Raw genomic sequence first — 22,971 nt, 5'->3', positions numbered from 1 at the left:
GGTCCACCTCTCTCCTGAGGGGGTGGACCCACTAAAATTTAGTCACGGATCCCCCAGTTGGCGACCGCTGCTCTTGAGCACAGCAGAAACATCAACTTTAGCTTTACAAACTAAGGACAATGTGCCCACAAATGCCTGACTCAAGGGTTGCAGGACAACATGACTAGGTTTCTGCCTTGTTCCTACCCTTTACAAGTAGTGCCCAAGTTAAGAACATCAGCCATACAGAACAACTCAGATATGAATGGGGCTTCCCTGCTCACTCATGTGGAGCACTTGCATACAAATTCAACGTAGGGACTTGTAGATTTGTTCTCATCTTGAATGTAACCTGGGGACTACCCGTAAGACAGATACTTAAACCAAAGATGGTATGCATGTATTATGTGTAAATATAAACCAATAAATACAAAGCATACTGGTCTTATGAAAATGTAGGATTTATTCAAGGTATAAAAATTCTCAAGAGTGTCTCCTCGGCCAGCACCTATTATGAAAGAGGGGGGAAAAAAAAAGGTTATTTAAAGTCAGTTTTTAAGAAAGTTTTTCATTAAAACTGGGCTGCTACACATCCTTTTGACTCAATCTTTAGACATGCTATGCTGGACTGTAACCAAGAACACAGCTACCCAAAATGAAATTTTCCTAGCCAAGTTGGTACTAAATAGTTGCTACATTTTTTTTACCATTCCCTTCCTCTATTCTATATAGACTTGCTCTTACCTTAAAGATTTATTTGGCAAAAAAAAGGATTTCTAAATCCTATTAACAGTCAGGGCCTCAAAAGCATCCAAACCTGCCGTCACAGTCCAAATGTATGCTGTGGGTCCCTTCGCAGGGAGAGGACTAAGGAGATTTTTTGGATACTTTAGCTTGAGCTTAGTTGGCCAAGCTATCATTGGTTGTCAGAACAGAAACAACCTTTATTATCTCAATTTGGTTAAATATGAAATGCCAAATTGAAATCCAGCAAATTGAAATGCAGCTTATGTGTGACCCTTTGCAGCATTGGATCAAAAACAGGAAGTGAAAAGTCCTGAGGTATACATTTTTAAAATGTCTGGGAACTAAATAAGCATTTTTATTGTCAGCATATATTTACACAATTCAAGGAAAGACCCAGACAGCAATTTAGGAAACACAAACTAAAACCACTTACCCATAATTCTCTTTACAGAGGTCACTAGATATTGCACAAATGGCAATCAACCAACCGCAGAAAGTTTAGACATAATGGTTAACCTGAAACAAGGAAAAACAAAAATTAGGTGGTTGCCAATTTCTTTTGAGAAATTAAAGATCTAAGGGTGGATTTTTAGGTCTGATTTGTGGCCGTTAAGTACTTTTGAGTTCATTGAAGTGAACGCAAAGCAATCCAATACAATGCTCAGGTGCTTACGCGTGAAACATCTTACTTGCTAAACTAACAACTTTGAACAGTTAGATCTTCTGATTTTATGATGCCAAAAGGTGATCACTACTTACTGAATCACCACCCTGCTTTTTGAAGGACATGGATAAAGATCGCAAAAGCTGCGTGCAGAGAAGTGACTTAGTGAGCATTACTGAACCAGCAAATAAATGTAACCTAGCTGGGCTGTGAAATAGCATACATTTTAAAATCTTCTGTCTTGTATACAAATCTGGGAGAACAGTCAACATATGTAATTTGCCTTGGATTCAGTGTTCGATAGCAACTACATGAAGTACTGGTAGCACCTGACAATGCCAAACAGGTCTTAAAAAGATGGTATATTCTAAATAGAAAGACTGTGAAAGTCAAAGAATATTGGCAATACTAAAAGCACACTAGCACTGAGTTCAGTGTGAAAGTAACTTATGTATCACAGGCACAACATGAGCTTGAGGAAGAGGGATGTGGACATGAGCAAAAGAGTTACCTCAACTACCAGACTAATTCCGCAAATGAACTAGCCAGGAGCAGCTTCGCCAGGCTCCACAGGATGCACAACACTTGACTTCTCCAAGGAAAAAGCAGCTTCTGTATTTTAGTAGAGATTCTCAGAAGGCAACAGTATTGTACCAACATTGCTTTCACTAGCTACAGTTTTTTACCTACACTGTTTTATTTATGGCACAACTTCATTTAATGCAGACCGTTACAACAGAAGCTACAAGTTCAGTACAGACTATAGGTTTGGAAGTGACAAGTGTAGATCAGAAACCACTTAACACACCCAAATATGTTTAAGCTATATTGAAAAAGCCATTAGGAAACTTGAGGGATGCCATTTATGACTATTCTTGAATGTGCCATTTCCTTTGCCTGCACTGGTTTGACAGTTGATAAAGGTATTGAAAAAGCAAGCAAAAATAATTAAGAAGCAAGCAATGGCAGCCCTTAGGTTTCTTAAAACAGAATTAAAGTGCAATAAATAACCCCACTATAAAAAAAATTAATTTGCAAATGTTTACTATAAAAAGTTAGTTTAAAACTTACAACTTCTCATATTTTGGATGTGGCAAAGTATAAGAACTGTCGAGGTAATATTGCAATCTATTAAAAATTGCCCTCTAGCTCTGACAGAGGGGAAAGCATTTAGTCATTAAAGCTTTGCCAAAATCCAAAATTTTTCAAGGCTTACAACCAATTCACTAAACCCATACAGAGGGCATTTTCTATTAGTACAAGCCACCCATTTTCCATTTAAAAGGTAGCAGTCACAAAGCAAAACCTGTGAGAGGATTCTGAACAGCAGAAGTAAAGACCACTTTGGAGCCAAGACAGATCCCTGGTAGAATGAACCGATTACTATTTAGAGAAATTAAATAAAAGATCTTGGTTTACACATTTATATATTAAGTGGACATTATCCTCTTCCTACCAACATGCAGGCGGTGTAAATCTTACCCCAGCGATCTAGTCCAGACATCCTGCTCTGGATACAAACTTGGAGAGCAGGATCTTTATTAGCACTAGCATATACAGCTGGAAAAACACAGACTAATATAGAAATTACTTTTAGGTTTTGAGGCTGCAGATGCAGGCCTAGTAACCAAACATGGATATCACACAGCAAATCATCTGTATTACATGATAAAGTTAGATTATATATTAAAATCAGTTTATATTAAAAAAAGCCTTTACAAAACATGAATTTCCTTACACAGTTTTGCTTTGTGATAGTACAAAAAGCCCTAAAAATTCTATACCATTTATATAATACAAAAGGCTTGTATACAAACATGCCAGCCTATGTATTACCAAAAAAAAAACAGTTCCAAAATACTGCAGAACAGTTTACCGTGGAATATTTGACAATTCTGCGGGTACTTTGGATAAATGAGCATATTTGCTAAAATGCGCAAAAGCTTCACTAATATACTAAACACTGTAGAGTATTTTCCTTTTTAAACCAGACTTCAGTCTCTGCATAAAGTGCCACTCTAGAAAAAAAAAAATATATAGCACAGTTTAGCCATCTTAGCTGGTTTCAAAAAAATTATTTGAGCAGTTTGCCATGCTGGCTTAATCAAAGCTTTATATCAACTCTTCTCCCCCATTGTATGTGAGGTCCCACTTCAGTGTTGTGTAGAAGGTAATTTCAGGAGCACATTTCTTTCAGACTGTCTTTTAATAGGCTTCGTGAAGCCAAGAGGAAAGTAAATACAATTCTGTAACCACTTCAGTACAGTATTCAAAAGGAAATATTTGTATAAAAAATGACAATACAAACAAACATTTTAAGAACATCTTGTGACAGATCCATTTGTTCACTTTAGTTATATTAAGGTGGTACAGTTGTCATTTGCAAAGCCCCCAGGCTCTGCACTACCTCATAACACTAAAAATGTATTTCCAAAATTGGAGCTCAAAATAAGCTCATGGGCTTCAAACCTATGACTATTTACATACCAAAGGATCTAGTAAGACCACTCTGTAATAGGAGGCATTCCCATTTACAAGGATGCTAATGCAGAAGTATCACTCCATTTGCTGAGCAAATCCATTTACTGCAGCATGGATCTGCTCATAGAAACAAAGCTTCATGTATCTGCAGCCTCAATGGAACAAAAAAAAATATAAAACAAAAAGTAAACATAAGTGTGCCCCCAGGGATAACACCCTTTAAAACAGCTGTTCCACATTCTATTTGTGAGACTGTCTTTATTAACCAAGTTTATATAAAAAAAGTGAACACAAGTTGACATATTACACATTATATGATTCAGCGAAGCTCCAAAAATCTTTATAAATACAGCCATTGGAAGGACGATCTTGATTCAGGAAGATATTTTACTCGTGAGAGGCTGAGGACAAGAAGCAGGCAAAGTTGTAAAGACACTTGAAGCAGATGTCAGATCCCATTATTACATCCCCTACACCAAACCCAACCCAAAAAGCCTATGAGAGTTTGTAGATCTTTTTAAACCTCCACAGAACTATATACACCCACACACATGCATTTTTTGGGCTGCTGAGATTTGTAAGTCAGCACTTTCAGACACAACTAGAATAAAGCCCCAAAATCCTTATATCACACCCTTGTCCCTTCACTTACCATAGCTGTCATAACTGTCTCTGTAGGAGCTTCCTCCTGACCGGTCACCATAACCTTGACTCCTGCCACTAATTAGGGGGGAGAGAAAAAAAAATTATATACATGAATAAGCAGATGTCTTTTGGATTTGTGGTTAACAAAAGGGGATAAAAAAAAACAAAAAAAAAAAAAAAAAAAAACACACACAACCTTACCTGCCATAGTAGTCCCGGGATCCACCACCATAACCTCCACTCCTGTTGTCAAACCGGCTGCTTCCATAACCACGATCGCCACCACCTTAGCAAACAAAATTAGGTGTTAAAAATGGGAATGTATTATACAATTCCTTCCTAAAAGCAAGTACCATCTAATGATTTTATATTGGAAAGAGAAAAACAAACAAAACCATTTAAACTATCCAAAGACACAATATTGGGTGGACTAACCCAAGTCAGGCAGCAAGAGCAAAACAAAATAGAATGATATCCGATGCCTGAATGGTATTAGACATCACTAGTCATTGTGGCTGGGATTTGAACACTTTCAATCAGCACAGATTTACAGGATGCCTCCCCTTCAGCTCACAGAAATTGAGCAGGCCATTGTAATTCTGGCAAGATCAGGTATTACTTTACTTGCTAAAAAGGTATCCAGACAAATACAGATATCATTAGATAGAAATGTATTAAACTGCAGCTAATTCTTAGATTTGTAAAATTTAGTAAACTGCAGTTTAATGCATTCCTATTCTTATATTTACCTATACAGGGGAAAAAAAGTGTACAGCCATCTTTAAAGTATATGAGACTATACAGGAAAATTTGAGTGCATACACAAGAACATGTGTTACTCATATGGTTAAAAAATCTACTGCAATGTTTAAGTCTGTTGCAAGGACATACCACGGCCTCTGCCTCCACGGAAGAACCCTCTTCCTCCAGATGAGCCGCCCCTGTAGCCTCCTCTCCTATCACTAGGGGACTTTCCAGCCTGGTCAACTCTTATTTGACGTCCATCCACAGACTACAAAAAAAAAAAAAAAAAAAAAAAAAAAAAAAAAAAAAGCTATAAACAAAATCACAATTATTGTTTTTCCAGTTGATCATGTATTCTACAAACGCAAAATGTGTTGAGGAAGTTACTCTCAAACAAATTATCTATATATCATCTATATATGAGAGAGAGAAGATTAGGGTGTGAGTGAGTGAGTGCAAGAGGAGCATGTGCTTTGTCCCTATTGTCTCACTCCCACATGCTCCTTTTTATGGCTGATCTCATACAACACTTATCTAAGGAGGAGTCACCAACATCCCCCCACAGTGGGGCCCATCCTGCTGATGAAACCGCCCCCAGCTCAGAACACCAGATGGAGAAGGGGGAGGTGCAGCAGAAAAAGGCTGAGAGGCTTAAAGAAACCTTTGTTTTAACTCTTGTGGTGCTAGTTAGAACCTACCACTAACATTCTTTCCAGCAGTTTTGCTACATCTTAACAGGAATAAAATTCATAAACTAATCCACCAATGCACAGAAAACTTGCAAGATATAATTTGAATGCAGTTTTGGGTTTCATGTCTAGGGGGACCCATTAACTTCACCTCTTACCATTATAAATTTGCATATACAGATTTCAAATATCGATCATTCACACCATTCAACAGGATTATCAATACAACAGTGAACCACAGTCTTGGGTGGCTCAAGAAGATAATTGATGTACATTTCTCAGTATCACGATGCACATTATTAAATTATAATTCTATTATCTCAAAAGGTTTTTTCTATGTCTTACAGCTTAGTAAAAATATTTCTACTTATTTTTACTTAAACCCTTATTATACTAATCTGGAAACGCACATCATGTAATCTATGTTGCAGTTCTTTTGAGTCTAGTAACCTATATCTCCGTACACAACTCCACAAGCTTGTACTTTAACTGTTCATGCCAACTGCAAGTGCTCACCATTCCATTCATTGCCTGCATGGCATCCTTAGCATCGTCTGGATTCTCAAATGTGACAAAGCCAAAACCACGGGATCTCTTTGTTTCCCGATCCTTCACCACAACCACTGGGGAAAAAAAAATCAGGTCACTAAAACAAGATCAGGTAATTATTGAAATCCATTACATCAGTGACATTTAAAAAGAAAAAAACCCTACCATCAGATACTTGTCCATATTTGCTGAATACTTGTTCCAGGCTTTGCTCGTTGGTATCAAAGCTCAGACCACCGATGAACAGCTTTCCTTCGTCAGAAGACATAATGGGATCTGTTCAAAAACAAAATGTCGTCCGCATTAATATGTAATGTGTTCACAAAATGGCCGCCGATCATCCTACCTCTTTCTCCTGCAATATCACCCCCCCCCCATGCGCTACCAGATAAAATCCGTAGCCGAAAAGAAAACAATAACGAGCAAGAAACTGCATCAAAACACGGCACAGTATTTTTATCACTAGCTCACGTTTAGATATTAAAAAAAAAACAGTAAAACCATACAAAAGTGACCAAATCTTATTCAATTTATCAAAATGTGATGAATTGATCAAAAACCGCAAAAATATTAGTGATAAAAAATACACGCAACGATAACACAGAAAAACAAAATCTTATTACTCCAATAAACCCCATCACGCGCAAATCTATTACCTTATCCAAGTGACGCGAAGAGATAACACAAAAAAACAGCAATGCGGAGTGGACACAAAACTACTGAGCTCCAGGTTATATAGTCTGTATCGCCTCGCCCACGACATGAATAATTCATGACTATGTTGGAATGTACCATCTACTCCTTTTTCATTATTAGATGAGTATTATTCCTAATCTACTGTTATAGTGAAAAAATCAATCAAAAAAACAAATCTCTGATGGTAAATCATCAAAAGGTACCGAATAAATAAAGTTATTGCTATTGTGTAATTTTGAAATCCCCCTAAAGCTAATAAATACGCGTGGTCTCTGCTATTACGTAGACGGCACTGCAGCGCGGGCGGGAAATCAGACTGTATTGTGATTGGCTGTAAGTAACTGAGGCGAGCTCAGGGTTTCACATGTGGACAGTGAACGTGTGCAAAAAAAGGCGTGGGCGCGGCGCCATTTTGTGCATTGTTAAAAAAAAACGTCGATAACAAATCGAAATTATTATTTAATTTATAAAGAAAATTGCCATTTACAACAGTTCAAAGTATCAAAGACCGAGCTATTTTCTGTTTATGACGTGCGATTAGAAAAACCGTTTTGTCGTTTACAATGTACCTCGTGCGGTAATCAAGATGGCGCCTTTCTAAAAAGAAAACCACGTGTCTGCACACAAAAGAAAAGAAACCCACCGCAACGGTTTCTCTTTTACGGCATAATTCTAATGTGTCAGTTGATTTAATAAAAGACGTTACAATGCTGCTGCATATTTTTGCATGTTGTATTAGACATGGCTCTGGGCTGATCTGGTAACCAATCCTTCTATTGTGACTATAGGCGTTTGCACAAATTTTACCACTGACTGAATTGCTCGGTTACCACAGCAAGTGTGAAATGACTAATACGTGATTTATCTTTATCAAGAAATGTGCTAAACCATACTTGAGCCCATAGCTCTTTGTTTCATAAAGTTCATTCATCCAGCACCGTTATCTGTATGCTCTTATCATGCTTGAATCAAGCACTTAAATGTGTTCAGGCAGAGCTTTATTGCAGAAAGGGACAGAAGCACAGAACCTAACTGGGTATTAGGGCTTTAAAGTAAAGAAAACAGAGACTGTTCATCCAGGAAACATCCAATTGTCTCATGCATAAAGGAAGATTTTTTTTCCCGTTAATGCAAATTGTACCAGGATTTTTGCCTTCCTCTGGACCAACTATGTCCATAAGGTTTTATATCTGGGATATGTTTATTTTCCTGATGATTGATGGTCTTTTCTTAACCTGACCTATGTAACTATGTCCCTTCTACAAAAAGCATTCTTGCCTGCCTGAACTGGTAAGAAATAAACTGACGGTGGAATTGAATGCATGCGCACCGTAGCATTGGTTACCCGGATACTCTGCAATCTAGGCTTCCCTTTGGTTGCCAGCACTGGATGAACTCCTACACACCAGCTCAACCAATCAAGATGGTTGGTTGAGCAAAAAAAAAAAAAAAACACAGGGACAGGCGAGCATAGCAGGGTTTAGTTTTGCTTGATTTATTCTATATTGAGAGAAAACTTTGCAACTGCAATGGAAAGTTTAGTAAAAACCTTTCCTTGTAATCTAGCAACCACTGCCAACTTGATGGCCTTAATATAAGTTAAGCAATACACCCAGATAATGATATTGTGTCACTAATGCAAATGCATGGTAGCTTTGATGTTTAAAGAACTCCAGGAAAAATAAAAATCACATTTGCAGTAGGACTGTATAAGGTTTAAATGCTTATATTTGCTTATCACACCAATTAAAACTGCTTTTTTTTGTATTTACAGTGAGGGAAAGAAGTATTTGATCCCCTGCTGATTTTGTACTTTTGCCCTCTGACAAAGAAATGACCAGTCTAGAATTGTAATGGTAGGTTTATTGTAGCGGTGAGAGACAGAACAATAACACAGGACCCTCAAAAACCCAGTGCTCCAAAGTCAGAAATTGATGTGGATTGTAATGAGTGAAATAAGTATTTGATCCTCTATCAACCAGCAACATTTCAGGCTCCCAGGTGTCTTCACTGTATGCAGGTAACAAGCTGAGAATAGGAGCACCCTCTGTAAAGGAGTGCTTCCAATCCAAGCTTGTTACAGTACCTGTATGAAAGACAACTGTCCACAGAAGCAATCAATCAGATTCCAAACTAGCCACCATGGCCAAGACCAAAGAGCTGTCTAAGGATGTCAGTGACAAGATTGTCGACCTACACAAGGCTGGACTGGGCTACAAGACTATCGCCAACCCGCTTGGTGAGAAGGTGACAACAGTTGGTGTGATAATTTGCAAATGGAAGAAACACAAAATAACTGTCAATCTCCCTCAGTCTGGGGCTCCATGCAGGATCTCCCCTCGTGAAGTTGCAATGATCAGGAGAACAGTGACAAAGCAGCCCAGAACTACACAGGGGGAACTTGTCAATGATCTTAGGGCAGCTGGGACCATAGACACCAAGAAAACCATTAGTAACACACTGCACGGTGAAGGCCTGAAGTCTTGCAGAGCCCTCAAGGTCCCCCTGCTCAAGACAGCATATGTACAGGCCCATCTGCAATTTGCCAATAAACATCTAAATGATCCAGAGGCGAACTGGGTGGCGCTTTGGCATCAACTCAACTTGCTGTGTTTGGAGGAGGAATGCTGCCTATGACCCAAAGAACACCATCCCCACCGTCAAACATGGAGGTGGACACACTATGCTTTGGGGGTGTTTTTCTGCTAATGGGATGGGACACCTTCACTGCATGGAAGGGACAATGGACAGAGCCATGTACCATCAAATCTTGGGTGAGCACCTCCTTCCCTCAGCCAGGGCATAGAAAATGGGTCCTGGATGGGTATTACAGCATGACAATGACCCAAAATACACGGCCAAGGCAACAAAGGAGAGCCTCAAGATGAACATGATGGTCCTGGAGTTGTCTAACCAGTTTCCAGGCTGGTTGATAGGAGATCAAATACTTATTTCACTCATTACAATGCACATCAAGCTCCTACTTTTGAGCACTGGGTTTTGAAGGTTCTTTTGTTATTCTGTCTTTTAAAGCTACAATAAGCCTACCATTACAATTATAAACTGGTCATTTCTTTGTCAGAGGGCAAACATACAAAATCAGCAGGGGATCAAATACTTCTTTCAATCACTGTACCTATCTCTTGAACAATGCTTCAGATGGGGGTTGGGAACTCACAACATGAGACAGCTGGTCTTGCATTTTATGTGATAACACCTTAAGGTTCAGTCTACACAGACTGTTTCCCCAGCGTTTAACCTGAGGATTTAAAAGCCTGTTTGAAATTTCAGCTGTTGACCGCTAGGGAACACGTCCATGTGGACTAAGCCTTAAAGAGAGGCTTCAGGGAAAGCATCACCACAAGGGTAATGTATATTAGTTGCCAAGAGTTCGGCTTAAAATGTATACCAATGATATTCCTAACATCAATACCCACTGGTCCTTGCAGCAGATGAGTTTGTGTTGCAAAACACTTTTAATTATTCTTGTGGCCCATTCAGCTCACATTTCACCAATCCTGGCTTTTGCTGGAGCTTTCACAAGCATTTTATTCTCCAGGGTTGTCATCTTATACCTTCCTACCTCTGCTGGCAGGAAGTCTACTCACTATTGCCCCTGCAACCACTACCCCCTCTGCTGTTGTTGTGCCTCTATTCCCCTTCTCACCACTTTAGAAGAGTAAAAGTTATGCCTTCAGGAGTAGCCAGGAAAAGGAAAATAAAGAAAAGTATGATGACAATTTTGTGTTTTCCAGGCACACCTTCTAACATCATACGCTCAGGACATAACCAGAAAGCTTGAAACAGGGTGGGAGAACAATGAACATAGGCATAACATAATGATGCACACACAAATGGATTTATTTTTGTTTTAACAAGCAGAGTGGCATCTAGCAAAAGAACAGAGTTTGAATCAAGGTGGTTAACATGTTGAAATAGAAACGCTTTACAGGCAGCTTATTGACTCAGTGGGTTTTGTGTAGGTATTTTTAGGGTTTTTGCGTTTTTATTTAGCACAAAAAAAAGATGAGAAGCAGACACCTCTATGTATGGAAACAAGTAGAACGTTTTATTAAAAAAAACAAAAACAAAAAAAACAGTAGTCTAAATTAAGGCATAATCATAAAATAAATCCTGCAGTTTACTTGGTGAAAATGCCTTGAGTATGTCAGAAGAGAATGGGCGGATTAGTTTGGACAAACAAAAAGGTAATAGTATCTCAAATTATCACAACTACAACCAAAGTATGCAGAAGAGCATCTCTGAATATGCAACAAACAAAACCTTGAAGCAGATGGGCTGCAGCAGCAAGAGGCTACACTGGGCACCTCTTCTATCAAGTAAAAATGGGCAGAATAGGCTAAATTTACAAAGGCTCACCAAAATAATGGTGTAGGTTGGTGATGTATTGATGTGGGGGTTTTCTTGGCATTCTTTTTGCCATTTTACTTTATATAAATGTAAGGCAAATATTTATATAGCTCCTTGCATTAGACCAACAATTTCTAGCATGAAGCAGGCAAACTTCCAAGATCTCTCTCCTTTTCTGACATACTAAAGACAACTGTGTATTTTAGAAATTAGAAAGGTATAAAGAGAGGAGATATCTCCCTACAAAATATCATGATATACATTACTAATATCTAGGTAGAGGAGGGTTGTTTCTATTTCTTTGTTTAATATAAATGGGATAGTTCTATAAATGTTGCACGTCTTGTTTTTTGTGGGAATAAACTCTTTCAGGTCCTTTGCCCCATTCACCTATTACTAAAGTTAACCAATTTTACATTTAAGATGCATAAGAGATATAATGTCATATTTTTTTTTTTTTTGCAGCTCCTGTACATAAATTGATGGTGGATGCATTCTAGACTCGCTCTGTGCCTTCCCTAGGTCTACTTACCACCTATCTTCCCAAAACACCTCTACCTCCTGCACTCAACTCTGGACCTTATTCTTTCCCCTTTGTAGTTTCAGAACCAAAATGGTCTGGCCATGCCTGCCTTCAAAGGGTAAGCAGCAAGCTTAAAAAAATCACAAAGGTCCTGGCGCTTGCATGCACACAATACTTTGCTGCAAAAACCACTGAAAAATACTTTAAGGAAAATCACAAACTGCTTACGTACAGGGAAAAGTAACACAGGGCACTGTACTCCAGTGCCAGTTCCTACACTGAAGATGGTTTTGACAGCCTGCAATCCACGTTGATGTTAACTGAGAAAGTCCTAAATGACTTTGGTATGAGAACAGAATGTTGCAAATTAGAGGACAAGACAGGAGATAAGACCATGAACCCATATTGGATATCCAATCACATCCTTTATGGGTGCAGTTTTCTATCTGGTCTTTCTCAAAAAGTAGTCAGTATGCCTGTGCTTCACAGAAGAAAGCCCACAATGTATTGACTGGACCAGACCACCGGCTTTACTCAGAGGTGGATTCTTTCAATGCCTGTAACTAATAATCCACCCTTGCCAACATTCCTTATCTACTATAAAGACAGCTTTGCAGGTTCTAAAATCTTGGTATCTCAATCACTCATCTGGATGATAATCCTCATTCTTGGGGTGAGACCCGTTTGGTATGCATCCGGAAACACTCAGTTAAGCTTCAAACAATGTTTGTGTTTGGTTTACATATACCTCAATATCACTTACCTCAGAAATCGGAGCTTCATTCATCTGTTACCTTTTAGTTATTGGGTTAATCAAAGACTTTGACATTATGATTGTAACATACAACACACCAAATTTTGTCAACAGACTTTTTTTACTCACCTGCTACACCTCACTGCCAGACAACCAGGATCACCATATAGTTATTGTGGACTCCAGATTTATTCTAAATCTTTCCCTTGACGGATCCACACTTTCACTTTCCAATCACATTCATTCTGTTCACCACTGAAACAATATCCTTTAATGTTTTGCTGGTGAGAAGATCATTTTAATACCCTGGGCTACACTTTCTACTCCCTCTCTTACACCACATTAAAAGAGACCAAACTATAGAAACCTCCCCACATTACACATGATCCTTACCATCTCTTGGTAAGATCAATCTTTTTTTAAGTCCTTGTTATTCTTTTATCTTTCAATATTGGTTGTGCCAAATACGTTTGGTGCATGAATGATTATCTTTAAGCCAGCTCATCCAACCATCCCTCCAAACTGCTTTACAGGAGTATATTACTTTCAATTCTGACCAGATGGTTTGTTACCCTGAGAGACCCATAAACCTGTCCTTAGAGGAAGGATTATTCAACTGGCTTTTAAAATTAGGAAGAAAAGAAGCAACAACTGTGGGACTTTAAATGGGACTTTCTCACACAACGGGCCAACTTCTCAACTGAACCCCCCATCCAACAAATTCCTCCTGGATGATGCTACAAATAACCGTAACCTTATACTTATGGCCCATTTGTGCTTTTTAATCCAGCCCATGTTTACACATAATTTATATCAGTTCATACAAACTCTCCGTTGATCTGATACTGGCCTGGCCCAGCCAAACTTGTGAAATTTTAAAACTCATTAGGGGCCCTAAGCCAAAAAGTTTGCCTACCCCGGTCTAGCATTATAATTCGAACCCCACATACAAACCTATCCACTTCAAGACTAAGATATATATATTCTAGTAAGCCTGTTCATGATTATAGATATCTTCAAGCAGCATTTACAAACATTATATACTGACATAATTCATTTCATTCAACACCGACTCCTTTTTTTGACTTCCTTAACCTCCCCACCTTATATACTTCGCAACATGATTTGCTTGGGGACCTCAGCCTAGAATTAAAGATCAACAGTCAATATGGTCCCCCAAAATCACTCAAGAGCCTGGCCCAGCCTGCTTTATGGCTTCCAAAAATCATTAATACCAAGAAACTTTTGGAGCTGCCATCAGTCTGGTCTCAAACCCTAATATTGATAGGATCCATATTTTTTATTAATATGGGGAAAATCCTGGCCTCTCACCTCAATGGATTTATCAGATCTTTGATACAGAATGACCAAAGCTTGATACCAGGGCATTAGACCACAGTCAATATTTGTAGGATTTCCCCCTCAGCATTATTCACACACACACCTTTAATACTGCTTTACCACATTTCACCTTACAGGGTTGGGGCTTTGGCCTCTACTTCCTACAGTAGGTCTCCTTCCTAAATAAATCCCTGCTACTTATTTGGTCACAAGTTTTTTTGTATCAAGTGTTGCAAATTAGGGATGTTACCTATCTCCACTAATATTTGTTCGGGCCATGGAACTTTTGGCCCAGGCTATTTGCATCCATCTGATATGCAGTGCGATATCAGATGGACAATATAGAACAAAAAAAAAAAAAATATATGCTTCTTTGTGAATAACACCGGTGTATTCCTTACTAATCTCTCTTCCTAATTTTTCCCCCCCCCCACACTTTGTCAATTTACACATCCATTGGGACTTCAGATGAATGAAAGTCTAAAGCACTTAACATTTTTCTCCCTGAGCATACATTGTATTTTTTTTGCATTTTAGTGCAAGGCAGCGGTCACCTATCTTAGCATGTAAATCACAGTCTCACATGAATCCATGTAACAAACTAAAAGGGCTATTAAGCGCCTGGAATCATATTTGTCTTTCCTGGTTCAGAATAGCTGTGGAAACTACTGTTTTTTCCACTTTTAGCTTTCCTCATCTGTTCTTCTCTATCTTTAATCAGTGCCTTTATCTGGTCCCATAAAGAATCTCATCTACAACACAAATATGGGTGTGCTATGTTTACCAAGCAGCCCAAAAATAGTATGCTCACCAGATCACTTTTTGGCAACTTTGGAAACTAAGAATTCTGCATTGGCTAATTTTACAAATATGTATACTTTCAAATACACCTAGTTTATTCCTACAGGGAACTTTTTTGATGCATACAAATCTAGAGCTACATTTTTAAACTTTTGTCCCATTCCTTGGGGTTGCATTTTTTCATTTTTAAATGTGTTTGCCAACAAATAGGGCAGTTAGCAATATATAAATATTTGTTAACAGCTTACACTATCAAGAGCACAAATGTTAACTAAAAAGCTACCCACCAAAAATGCTTTGATTCATAAATAAACATGAATGCATCTGAAGCTGCTATCATTTAAAGCATAACCAATAGAATTTCCAAACAAATAAGACATTGACAGGGTAGTATTTAAAACCTTTTAATTGGGATAATTAAAATCAGACAAGGATTTGTGGTTTTATTGTCAATGCTCCAAAAATGAACAAATTTGCATTATTGCTGATCACCACTACATAGTACTCTATCCTTTAAGGTGTTTAAAGCAAACTAAAAAAAAAATGCTTGTTTTAAAGGGTTTGTTTACCCTTTCATGTAAAGAAAAAATTTTGAGTTTAGGTCCATTTTAATGAAAGGCAGATGTTGCACATAAATTCACCATCTACTGGTGTGACCCAACTATAAACCAATGAATGTTCTTTACCAAATGAAAGGTCTGGGGGGGGATCTCAATCAAGAATTAATCAGGAATAGTGTTTGCCAAATGGTTATACTGTAAATCAGAATTGTTCATTTCACTATTCCTTTACATCTGGCATAGGAAAAACCCCTACAATAGTGAAACATTTTAAAAGTCCAAGTCTGGCCACAAACCATTCCACCAGCGGCTACCTAACATAAAATGAGCAACTGCTTCAGTGCATGTGTATGTAAGTTTTCAGCAAGCTGTTAAGAGTACTTAATTACCCAGCGTGGTCCAAGAACCTTACTGCCACCATAAGTAAAAAAAAAAAAAAAAAAAAAAAAAAAAAAAAAAAAAACACACCGATCCGTCGGGAGGTTTCTTCCACCCAGTCCCACGTCATCCCAGTATCCATCTTTGGGCCAGCGCAGCCATTTTCTCTGTTCTTCCTACATCACCCAACATAGCCATAAGATCAGCAATTTTTTTTCCCCTTTTGACAAAAGGGCTCCTTGTGCACATGCCCTAAATGCTCGGGCATGCGCAGAAGGAGCGGCCAAGAGCCTCCATGCATGTGTGAGATAACTTATCATGGAACAGCTTGCACTCCCATTCACCCAAATAAAAAAAGGTGTCGCAATTAAAAAAAAAAAAACTGATTTTTTTCTTTACATAAAAGGATAGACAACCTTTTTATGTAAACTGAAAATTCTAAGATAAAGTCAGAGCTTTAAACCACACTTTATATAGCACAAAGCTCCCTAGTTTGTGTATTTCGTTCCATGAATCCGCTAAAGCTTAATTTGAACTCTTGTGATCAGTATGTAAGCAATGGTATACAGATTCTTAATAGCACTAAAAGCACACCGTTGCAAGTTTTATGAAAAATATTTATTTAATAAATCTTTGCAGCAGATTCCTTCATAACCACCTAGTAAAAAAAGAAACAGTGAAGCATGTAACAGTCCATCTAAAGAAAGTTTCATTTACATGACCCTAAGGCTTTTATTTGCATGTAAGGATATGGCTTTCGCACAACTGAAAAGCTCTCAATTTTTGAATGGATGTACATGGGGTGCAACAGTACAAGGTTCAGTGGCACAACTGAACATGTTCAGACATTGGTTTATCCAGAATGAGCACAGCAGCTAGGGTGGGCTGGCAAGATGCCAAGAGGCAGAGCCATTGAAACTGGTCATGTAAATTTAGCACAAGCCAAGTCTCCCTGGTACTCCAGCAGCAAACTACAGTGTATTAATTCAACTCGGGGAGGGGTGGCGCACACACAATCTCTTCTTGTAACACACACACAGAGAGAGAGAGAGAGAGAGAGAGAGAGAGAGAGATTAAAGGTATCTTGGCATCCATTGTTGAACCACCAACTTTTAGTTCTTTGAATTTAATTTTAACTGGTCTGTGGTAAGAATCCTCTTACCTTGCAGATCACTGGGACAGACTGAGCAGTACAGTCTTTATAAAAACAAATAAGATTTCATTGTGGCACGTAGAATTCAAATAACTACATAAAAAGTAAACTGGTCTCCCTTCAATTAATAAATTAGGCCTTAAACCCATACCAATGTGGTTTTAAGTCCTCCATCTGGGTCAACTTACCTAGAACTATAATCAGAAGTCCAGGTGTTCTAATCAATAGTAATCCATACTTCAGAATGTTTAGTTTTCCACATCACCCTGAAAACAAGGAAAAAACATTTTATTAGATGCTACTTTTAGCCTCCCAAAATGAAAACAGAATATAGGGCAGGGCTAAGTCTGGTTTATTAATGTTAGGTACTGGTTTCTTTAGGAGGAATTGCACATACATAAGTACTAGTGACACCTGAAATACCCAACATATAGAAAGATTTTGGGAGTATTCTAGGCAGAACCAGACTGTTGAATATCAAAAAGAATGTTTGCCAATGACATTAAAGAACAAGAGTACCACCGTCAGTGAGCATTCTAGTTGTATGTGCATCACACGCACAGCATGAGCTGGAGGAAGAGGGATGTGGACATGAGCTTTAAAAGAGTTACCTCAAATTACCGTACTAATTCCGCAAATGAACTAGCCAGGAGCAGCTTCGTCAGGCTCCACAGGATGCACAACACTTGACTTCTTCAAGGAAATTGCAGCTTCTGTACTTTAGTAGAGATTCTCAGAAGGCAACAGTCTTATCTCAACATTTTTACTAGCTACTGTATCAGAAATCTATTTCATTTTAAATAAGGCACAACTGTACTATTGTAGGCTGTCACAACAGAAGCAACACCAAGTTTACTCTACTTAAATTTGAACACAAGTTTAGAGAGAGGTCCAAAATTTCAGACCAAAGGGTGAATCTTAAGTCGATTCTCCAACATGTTTAACTACTTCTAAGGTGTTGGATAGAGTGGCAAATAATTTACTAGTGCCTCAGATTTCCCTGTAAAATGGTTGTAAATCAGGTGGTAAAGTGGTGTCACAACAGGGATAAAGCAATAAAAGCCAGGAGGAGAAAAAAGTGCCATTTGACCACTTTATCCAACAGTTTATACTTTATAAAACTTTATAATGTATAATGTTTTCCACCCCTAAATCTGTTAGAAAGGTGCACGTGTGGTACTGCTCATTGAGTTGAAATACTAGCTTGCATCTCAGGTAACAACTTCTGGACAGAGAATTAATGTTTAGCCTCACACCAGTATTTATTAGGACTGCCATAAAAGCCCACACAAATTTTATAGTCCCAACTGATCCAAATTTTAGATGAATCTTGGGACGCTATAATCAATCACAAAGTGTTTTGCTGAATGAGCATGTCCTAGCTACTTGATTTCAGTATCAAAATAAAAAAGTGCTCCATTTTTTTCCAGATGAATAGGAGCAAAGAAAAAGTTAGGTAGCAGACAATATGGATTTCTTCACCACTGGCTACAGGGTTGTTCTACCTGGAATCACCACCAATAGGACAGTGATCTGGTGTCTTTCAAAATCAGCAAAGATTACGATAACAAGACTAAAGGTGTTCATTAAGTCCACAATTGCAACGCTGAAATTTCTATCTTTAAATTTTCACACAAAAAATAATAATCTAAAAACAGCATTGCTTGCTTGTCCAATATTTTGAAGCCATTTAGCTTTTCTACAGTTTCACTAAATATTTGGTCAGTTTGCCATGCAGGTCCTATCAAAGCTCTTCACCCAGTTATATGAAATCCCATTTCAGTGTTGTGTAGAATGTAATTTCAGGAGCACATTTCTTTCAGACTGTCTTTTAATAGGCTTCTTGATGCCAAACAGAAAGTAAATACAATTCTGTAACCACTTCAGTACAGTATTCAAAAGGAATTCTTTATATAAAAATGACAATACAAACAAACATCTTAAGAATGTGTGGTGACATAGAGATCCATTTGTTCACTTTAGTTATATTAAGGTGGTACCAGTTATCATTTGCAGTGCTCCCTGCTCTACTTCACACTAAAAAAGGCATTTTAGAAAATAAGAGCTCAAAATAAGCTCATGGATTTCAAACCCATGACTATTTACATAACAGCAAGGGATCTAGTACGACCACGCTGTCTTTCCTTACAGAGATGCTAAGACACATCACACAATTTGCTGAGCAAAGCCATTTAGTGCAGCATGAGTCTGCTCATACGACTAGAGCTTCATGTATCTGCAGCCTTAATGAAACAGCAAAACAAGTATAAAAACAAAACTTAAAAGTAAACAAAAGTGTGCCCCAGGGATAACGCCCTTTAAAACAGCTGTTCCAAATGCAATAGGTGAGTGTCTTTATTAACCAAGATTATATAAAAAAAGTGAACACAAGTTGACATTTTACACATTGATTCAGCGAAGCTCCAAAAATCTTTATAAATACAGCCATTGGAAGGACGATCTTGATTCAGGAAGGTATTTTACTCGTGTGAGGCTGAGGACAAGAAGCAGGCAAAGTTGTAAAGACACTTGAAGCAGATGTCAGATCCCATTAATATACCCCAACCCACAAGGCCTACCGATAGTGTTTACAGATCTTTTAATACCTCAACAGAACATTTATACAAAATTCTTTTATTGGGCTGCTAAGATTTATAAGTAAAGCCCTTTTAGATACAACTAGAATAAAGCCCCAAAATCCCTATATCACACCCTTGCGTTTTGACTTACCATAGCTGTCATAACTGTCTCTGTAGGAGCTTCCTCCTGACCGGTCACCATAACTTTGGCTCCTGCCACTATATAAAAAAAATAAACACATTTAGAAATAAAATTACAAACCTAAAAGATTTGTATTGTCTTACTAGGAGAAAACTTACCCGCCATAATAGTCCCGGGATCCACCACCATAGCCTCCACTCCTATTGTCAAATCGGCTGCTTCCATACCCACGGTCGCCACCACCTTACAACATTAACATTGTTAATCAGAACATATTATATTAAAACATGTACTATTTTCCCCAATCAAGTCACTTTTGCATAAAATATACACAGTACTAACCATTAAATTTTACAAGTTATGCAAATAACTAAATACATCCCTCATGTCATTTATTGAATGCTGCAAAATCATGTATCCCTGTTTTGTGAAAACAGGGCTGTCGACCATCAAACAATGGATAAATAAATAGAGTGAATGATATTAGAGCTATGGAAGACCTATTGGCAACTGATGAACTGTCAAGTCAAAAACACACTTACATGGTTCTATTGGGAACAATTTGTTCAGCGGAGTATTTTACCTGTCAACAATAACTTTTTTCTTTAGTTTCAAGAAATGCCTGGTAGCATGCATTTCAGAGCACATGTATGTGTTATGCATTGTACAATGTGTATTTAGTAATGTCTTAACAGACTTGTACCCCCTCCCCGCTTTTTCTTTGTTTTTACTGCCGCCCCCTCTTTGGTAATATTAAAAAATGGTGACCCCCTGGAGGCCATTAAATGCAGATGTTTTGCTATGCTATGATGTTCAGTTCATTATTGACTGGCAGTTGTCTGTATTAACTATTTCTTGATATTTTCGTATTGTATGTTGTTGGTTTTTTGGATGTCAAATTTAAAAACAAAGTTTAAAAAAAAAAAAAAAAAATTACTTTAGAATAAACAGTCATTTCTGCACTTCTACACATTTGTTCTATTAGAACAGAAGACCAGCTTTGAGATTTAAAGTTAATACAAGAAAGCATGGAGTAATGTTTACTTGCATGTACCAGTCATATCCATGGGATACACTAGCCAACAAATTTGTCTGTGTATATCTAGCTATATCTTGGAAAATACAAACACAGAAATACCACTAAGACATACCACGGCCTCTGCCTCCACGGAAGAAGCCCCCTCCTCTTCCTCCAGATGAGCCGCCTCTGTAGCCTCCTCTCCTGCCACTGGAGGGCTTTCCAGCCTGATCAACGCGAATCTGACGACCATCCACAGACTACAAACAGAAATGTTGATTTAAAATGCAGCAAGCCAGTACACCAGTTATATGGGCTGTATTCAGCATTAGCTGCTACTTTGCAGCATGTAAATTTCCAAGTACTCACCTTTCCATTCATTGCCTCCATGGCATCCTTTGCATCATCAGGATTCTCAAATGTGACAAAACCAAACCCACGGGATCTATTGGTCTCTCGATCCTTCACCACAACCACTAAAAAGGTAAAATGGTCATTAAATGGGCAGTGAACATGGGAAAAAAAATCAGCTTAATAGAGAAAAAAAAAAAAAAAAAAAAAAAAAAAAAAAAAAACTCACCCTCACTGATGTGTCCATATTTACAGAATACTTCTTCTAGATTCTGTTCATTGGTGTCAAAGCTCAGACCACCGATAAAGAGTTTTCCGTCGTCAGAAGACATTTTGCGTTCTGTAGAAAAACAAAATGGAGTCGGGAAGTAAATTTAACAAGTTCACAAAATGGCCGCGAAACATCCCAAGTCAATCGTCTAAAAGATCCGCCCCTCTCCCGCCATCACCAGCCAACTACCACCCGGTAACAACCGCAGCACTGAAACACGAGCAAAGAAGCAGCTAAAGTTTGCCGCCTTAGAATACACAAAAAAAAACATCTAGCAATCGCTGCCAGCTCCCGTTTACATATTTACATAAATTAAGACAGTAAAACAAAACTAGGCCGACGTGCACAAAACATTCACCTGATAGCCACGCAACATAATAAAATTCAAACAAAAGTCGAATACAATAACTCAAATCTAACCCAAATAACGTAAGATGGCCATTTACCTTCCTTCGCACTCCTTACAAATCAGCAATTGCAGAATGCGCAACCAAATCTGGCCTCTTGCTTTTATAGAAGGTGTTGCCTCGCCCACTGACATGAATAATTCATGACCTGGCGGGCCGTACCATCTACTTTCATCTCGGTTTTCGGCTCTTTTTTGTAGATATTTTTATATAAGAAATAGGATTACAAAATATTAACGAGCTTGTATTGAATTCGTAAACGGTTACCACATAAATCCTGTTAATCGCTCTTGTGTTTTTGGTAAATTCTCCCTTTTCCAATTTCTGCATATCGCACAGTCTTTGCTATAGGGAGCGGCCATTGTAGGGCGGGCAGAAGAGGATACAGAACTGTGACTGGCAGTAAATGAATGATTAGAAAACTGGGTCATTCTTAAAGCGGACCTAAATTCATTTTTTTTTACCTTACATAACAAGCAAATTTCGAACAGCGAGAATACGCTGGCATATTCTCCCGAAAGTTATCAACCAAAATGATCGCTCTCCCTGAGCTGCGCATCTCTGGCAGCTCGACACTGGCAAGCGTTGCTTAAAAGTCACTGTTACCCTAAAAAATCATTCTTTCTAATGGCACACATCTTACACTTAGCCATAAATAAAAATGTTTCTGGTGTTCAAATGTTTAATCACCTGGGCAGTTACCCTGAGCCTGGTTCGGGGTAAGAAAACTTGCTGAAAGCGTTTAACCCGAACCAGGTTCGGGGTAGTTAAAAATAGAAACAAGCGTTACAGTGCAATCTGATTGTCATATACAACACAGTATGATAATCGAATTACAACATTAAAACATTAAAACACTTACCTTGTCCTTGCAGCTCCACCGGAGACGTCTTCTCTCTTCTGTCTTCGGTGACGTCACTACATGCGTCGGTGCGGGCGGGAGGCAGGGTAGGAAATTCAAATCATTTTGTATTGGATTCAATACAAAAAAGCTGTATTGAGTCCAATACAAAGAAATCTTTATATAAGATGTATATAATTGTATTATATATATATTATTTAAGCAACTGTACAGTTACATTTTATTATACACAATTTTTTTTTCAAAGTTTTTTTTTTATATTTTTT

The 22,971-nt window shown here is 38.1% G+C and overlaps 2 protein-coding genes across 6 annotated transcripts; both read right to left on the bottom strand.

Moving 5' to 3' along the window:
- Nucleotides 1–424: 424 nt before the first annotated feature.
- LOC140326333 (cold-inducible RNA-binding protein B-like) lies at nt 425–19,861 on the bottom strand. 3 transcript variants are annotated; one of them, XM_072404821.1, is made up of 8 exons: nt 7,155–7,346; nt 6,664–6,774; nt 6,466–6,572; nt 5,408–5,528; nt 4,718–4,802; nt 4,524–4,591; nt 1,160–1,242; nt 425–487 (listed from the first exon to the last, which is right to left on the bottom strand). In XM_072404821.1, the coding sequence occupies exons 2-7, from the start codon at nt 6,764–6,766 to the stop codon at nt 1,238–1,240; spliced, it is 489 nt and encodes a 162-aa protein (XP_072260922.1). In that variant the 5' UTR covers nt 6,767–6,774; nt 7,155–7,346; the 3' UTR covers nt 425–487; nt 1,160–1,237. The 3 variants fall into 3 exon arrangements, with proteins under 3 accessions (XP_072260922.1, XP_072260921.1, XP_072260920.1); XM_072404820.1 differs by lacking the exons at nt 425–487; nt 1,160–1,242; nt 7,155–7,346 and adding exons at nt 3,578–4,272; nt 17,264–17,341; nt 19,806–19,861; XM_072404819.1 differs by lacking the exons at nt 425–487; nt 1,160–1,242 and adding an exon at nt 3,578–4,272 and having other exon boundaries at nt 7,155–7,311.
- LOC140326332 (cold-inducible RNA-binding protein B-like) lies at nt 6,666–22,032 on the bottom strand. 3 transcript variants are annotated; one of them, XR_011919826.1, is made up of 8 exons: nt 21,883–22,032; nt 21,395–21,505; nt 21,184–21,290; nt 20,948–21,074; nt 19,955–20,039; nt 19,806–19,873; nt 17,264–17,341; nt 6,666–6,774 (listed from the first exon to the last, which is right to left on the bottom strand). XR_011919826.1 is itself a non-coding variant. In XM_072404817.1 (7 exons), the coding sequence occupies exons 2-7, from the start codon at nt 21,495–21,497 to the stop codon at nt 19,556–19,558; spliced, it is 504 nt and encodes a 167-aa protein (XP_072260918.1). In that variant the 5' UTR covers nt 21,498–21,505; nt 21,883–22,030; the 3' UTR covers nt 18,889–19,555. The 3 variants fall into 3 exon arrangements, 1 of the variants encoding a protein (XP_072260918.1); XR_011919827.1 differs by lacking the exon at nt 6,666–6,774 and adding an exon at nt 16,519–16,580; XM_072404817.1 differs by lacking the exons at nt 6,666–6,774; nt 17,264–17,341 and adding an exon at nt 18,889–19,569 and having other exon boundaries at nt 21,883–22,030.
- Between the last annotated feature and the right edge of the window lie 939 nt (nt 22,033–22,971).

The sequence above is a fragment of the Pyxicephalus adspersus genome, chromosome 3 (genome assembly GCF_032062135.1).
Source record: "Pyxicephalus adspersus chromosome 3, UCB_Pads_2.0, whole genome shotgun sequence".
Classification (NCBI taxonomy): domain Eukaryota; kingdom Metazoa; phylum Chordata; class Amphibia; order Anura; family Pyxicephalidae; genus Pyxicephalus; species Pyxicephalus adspersus.
Note: the sequence above shows the minus strand (reverse complement) of the source record. Positions and strands in the feature narration are given on the sequence as shown.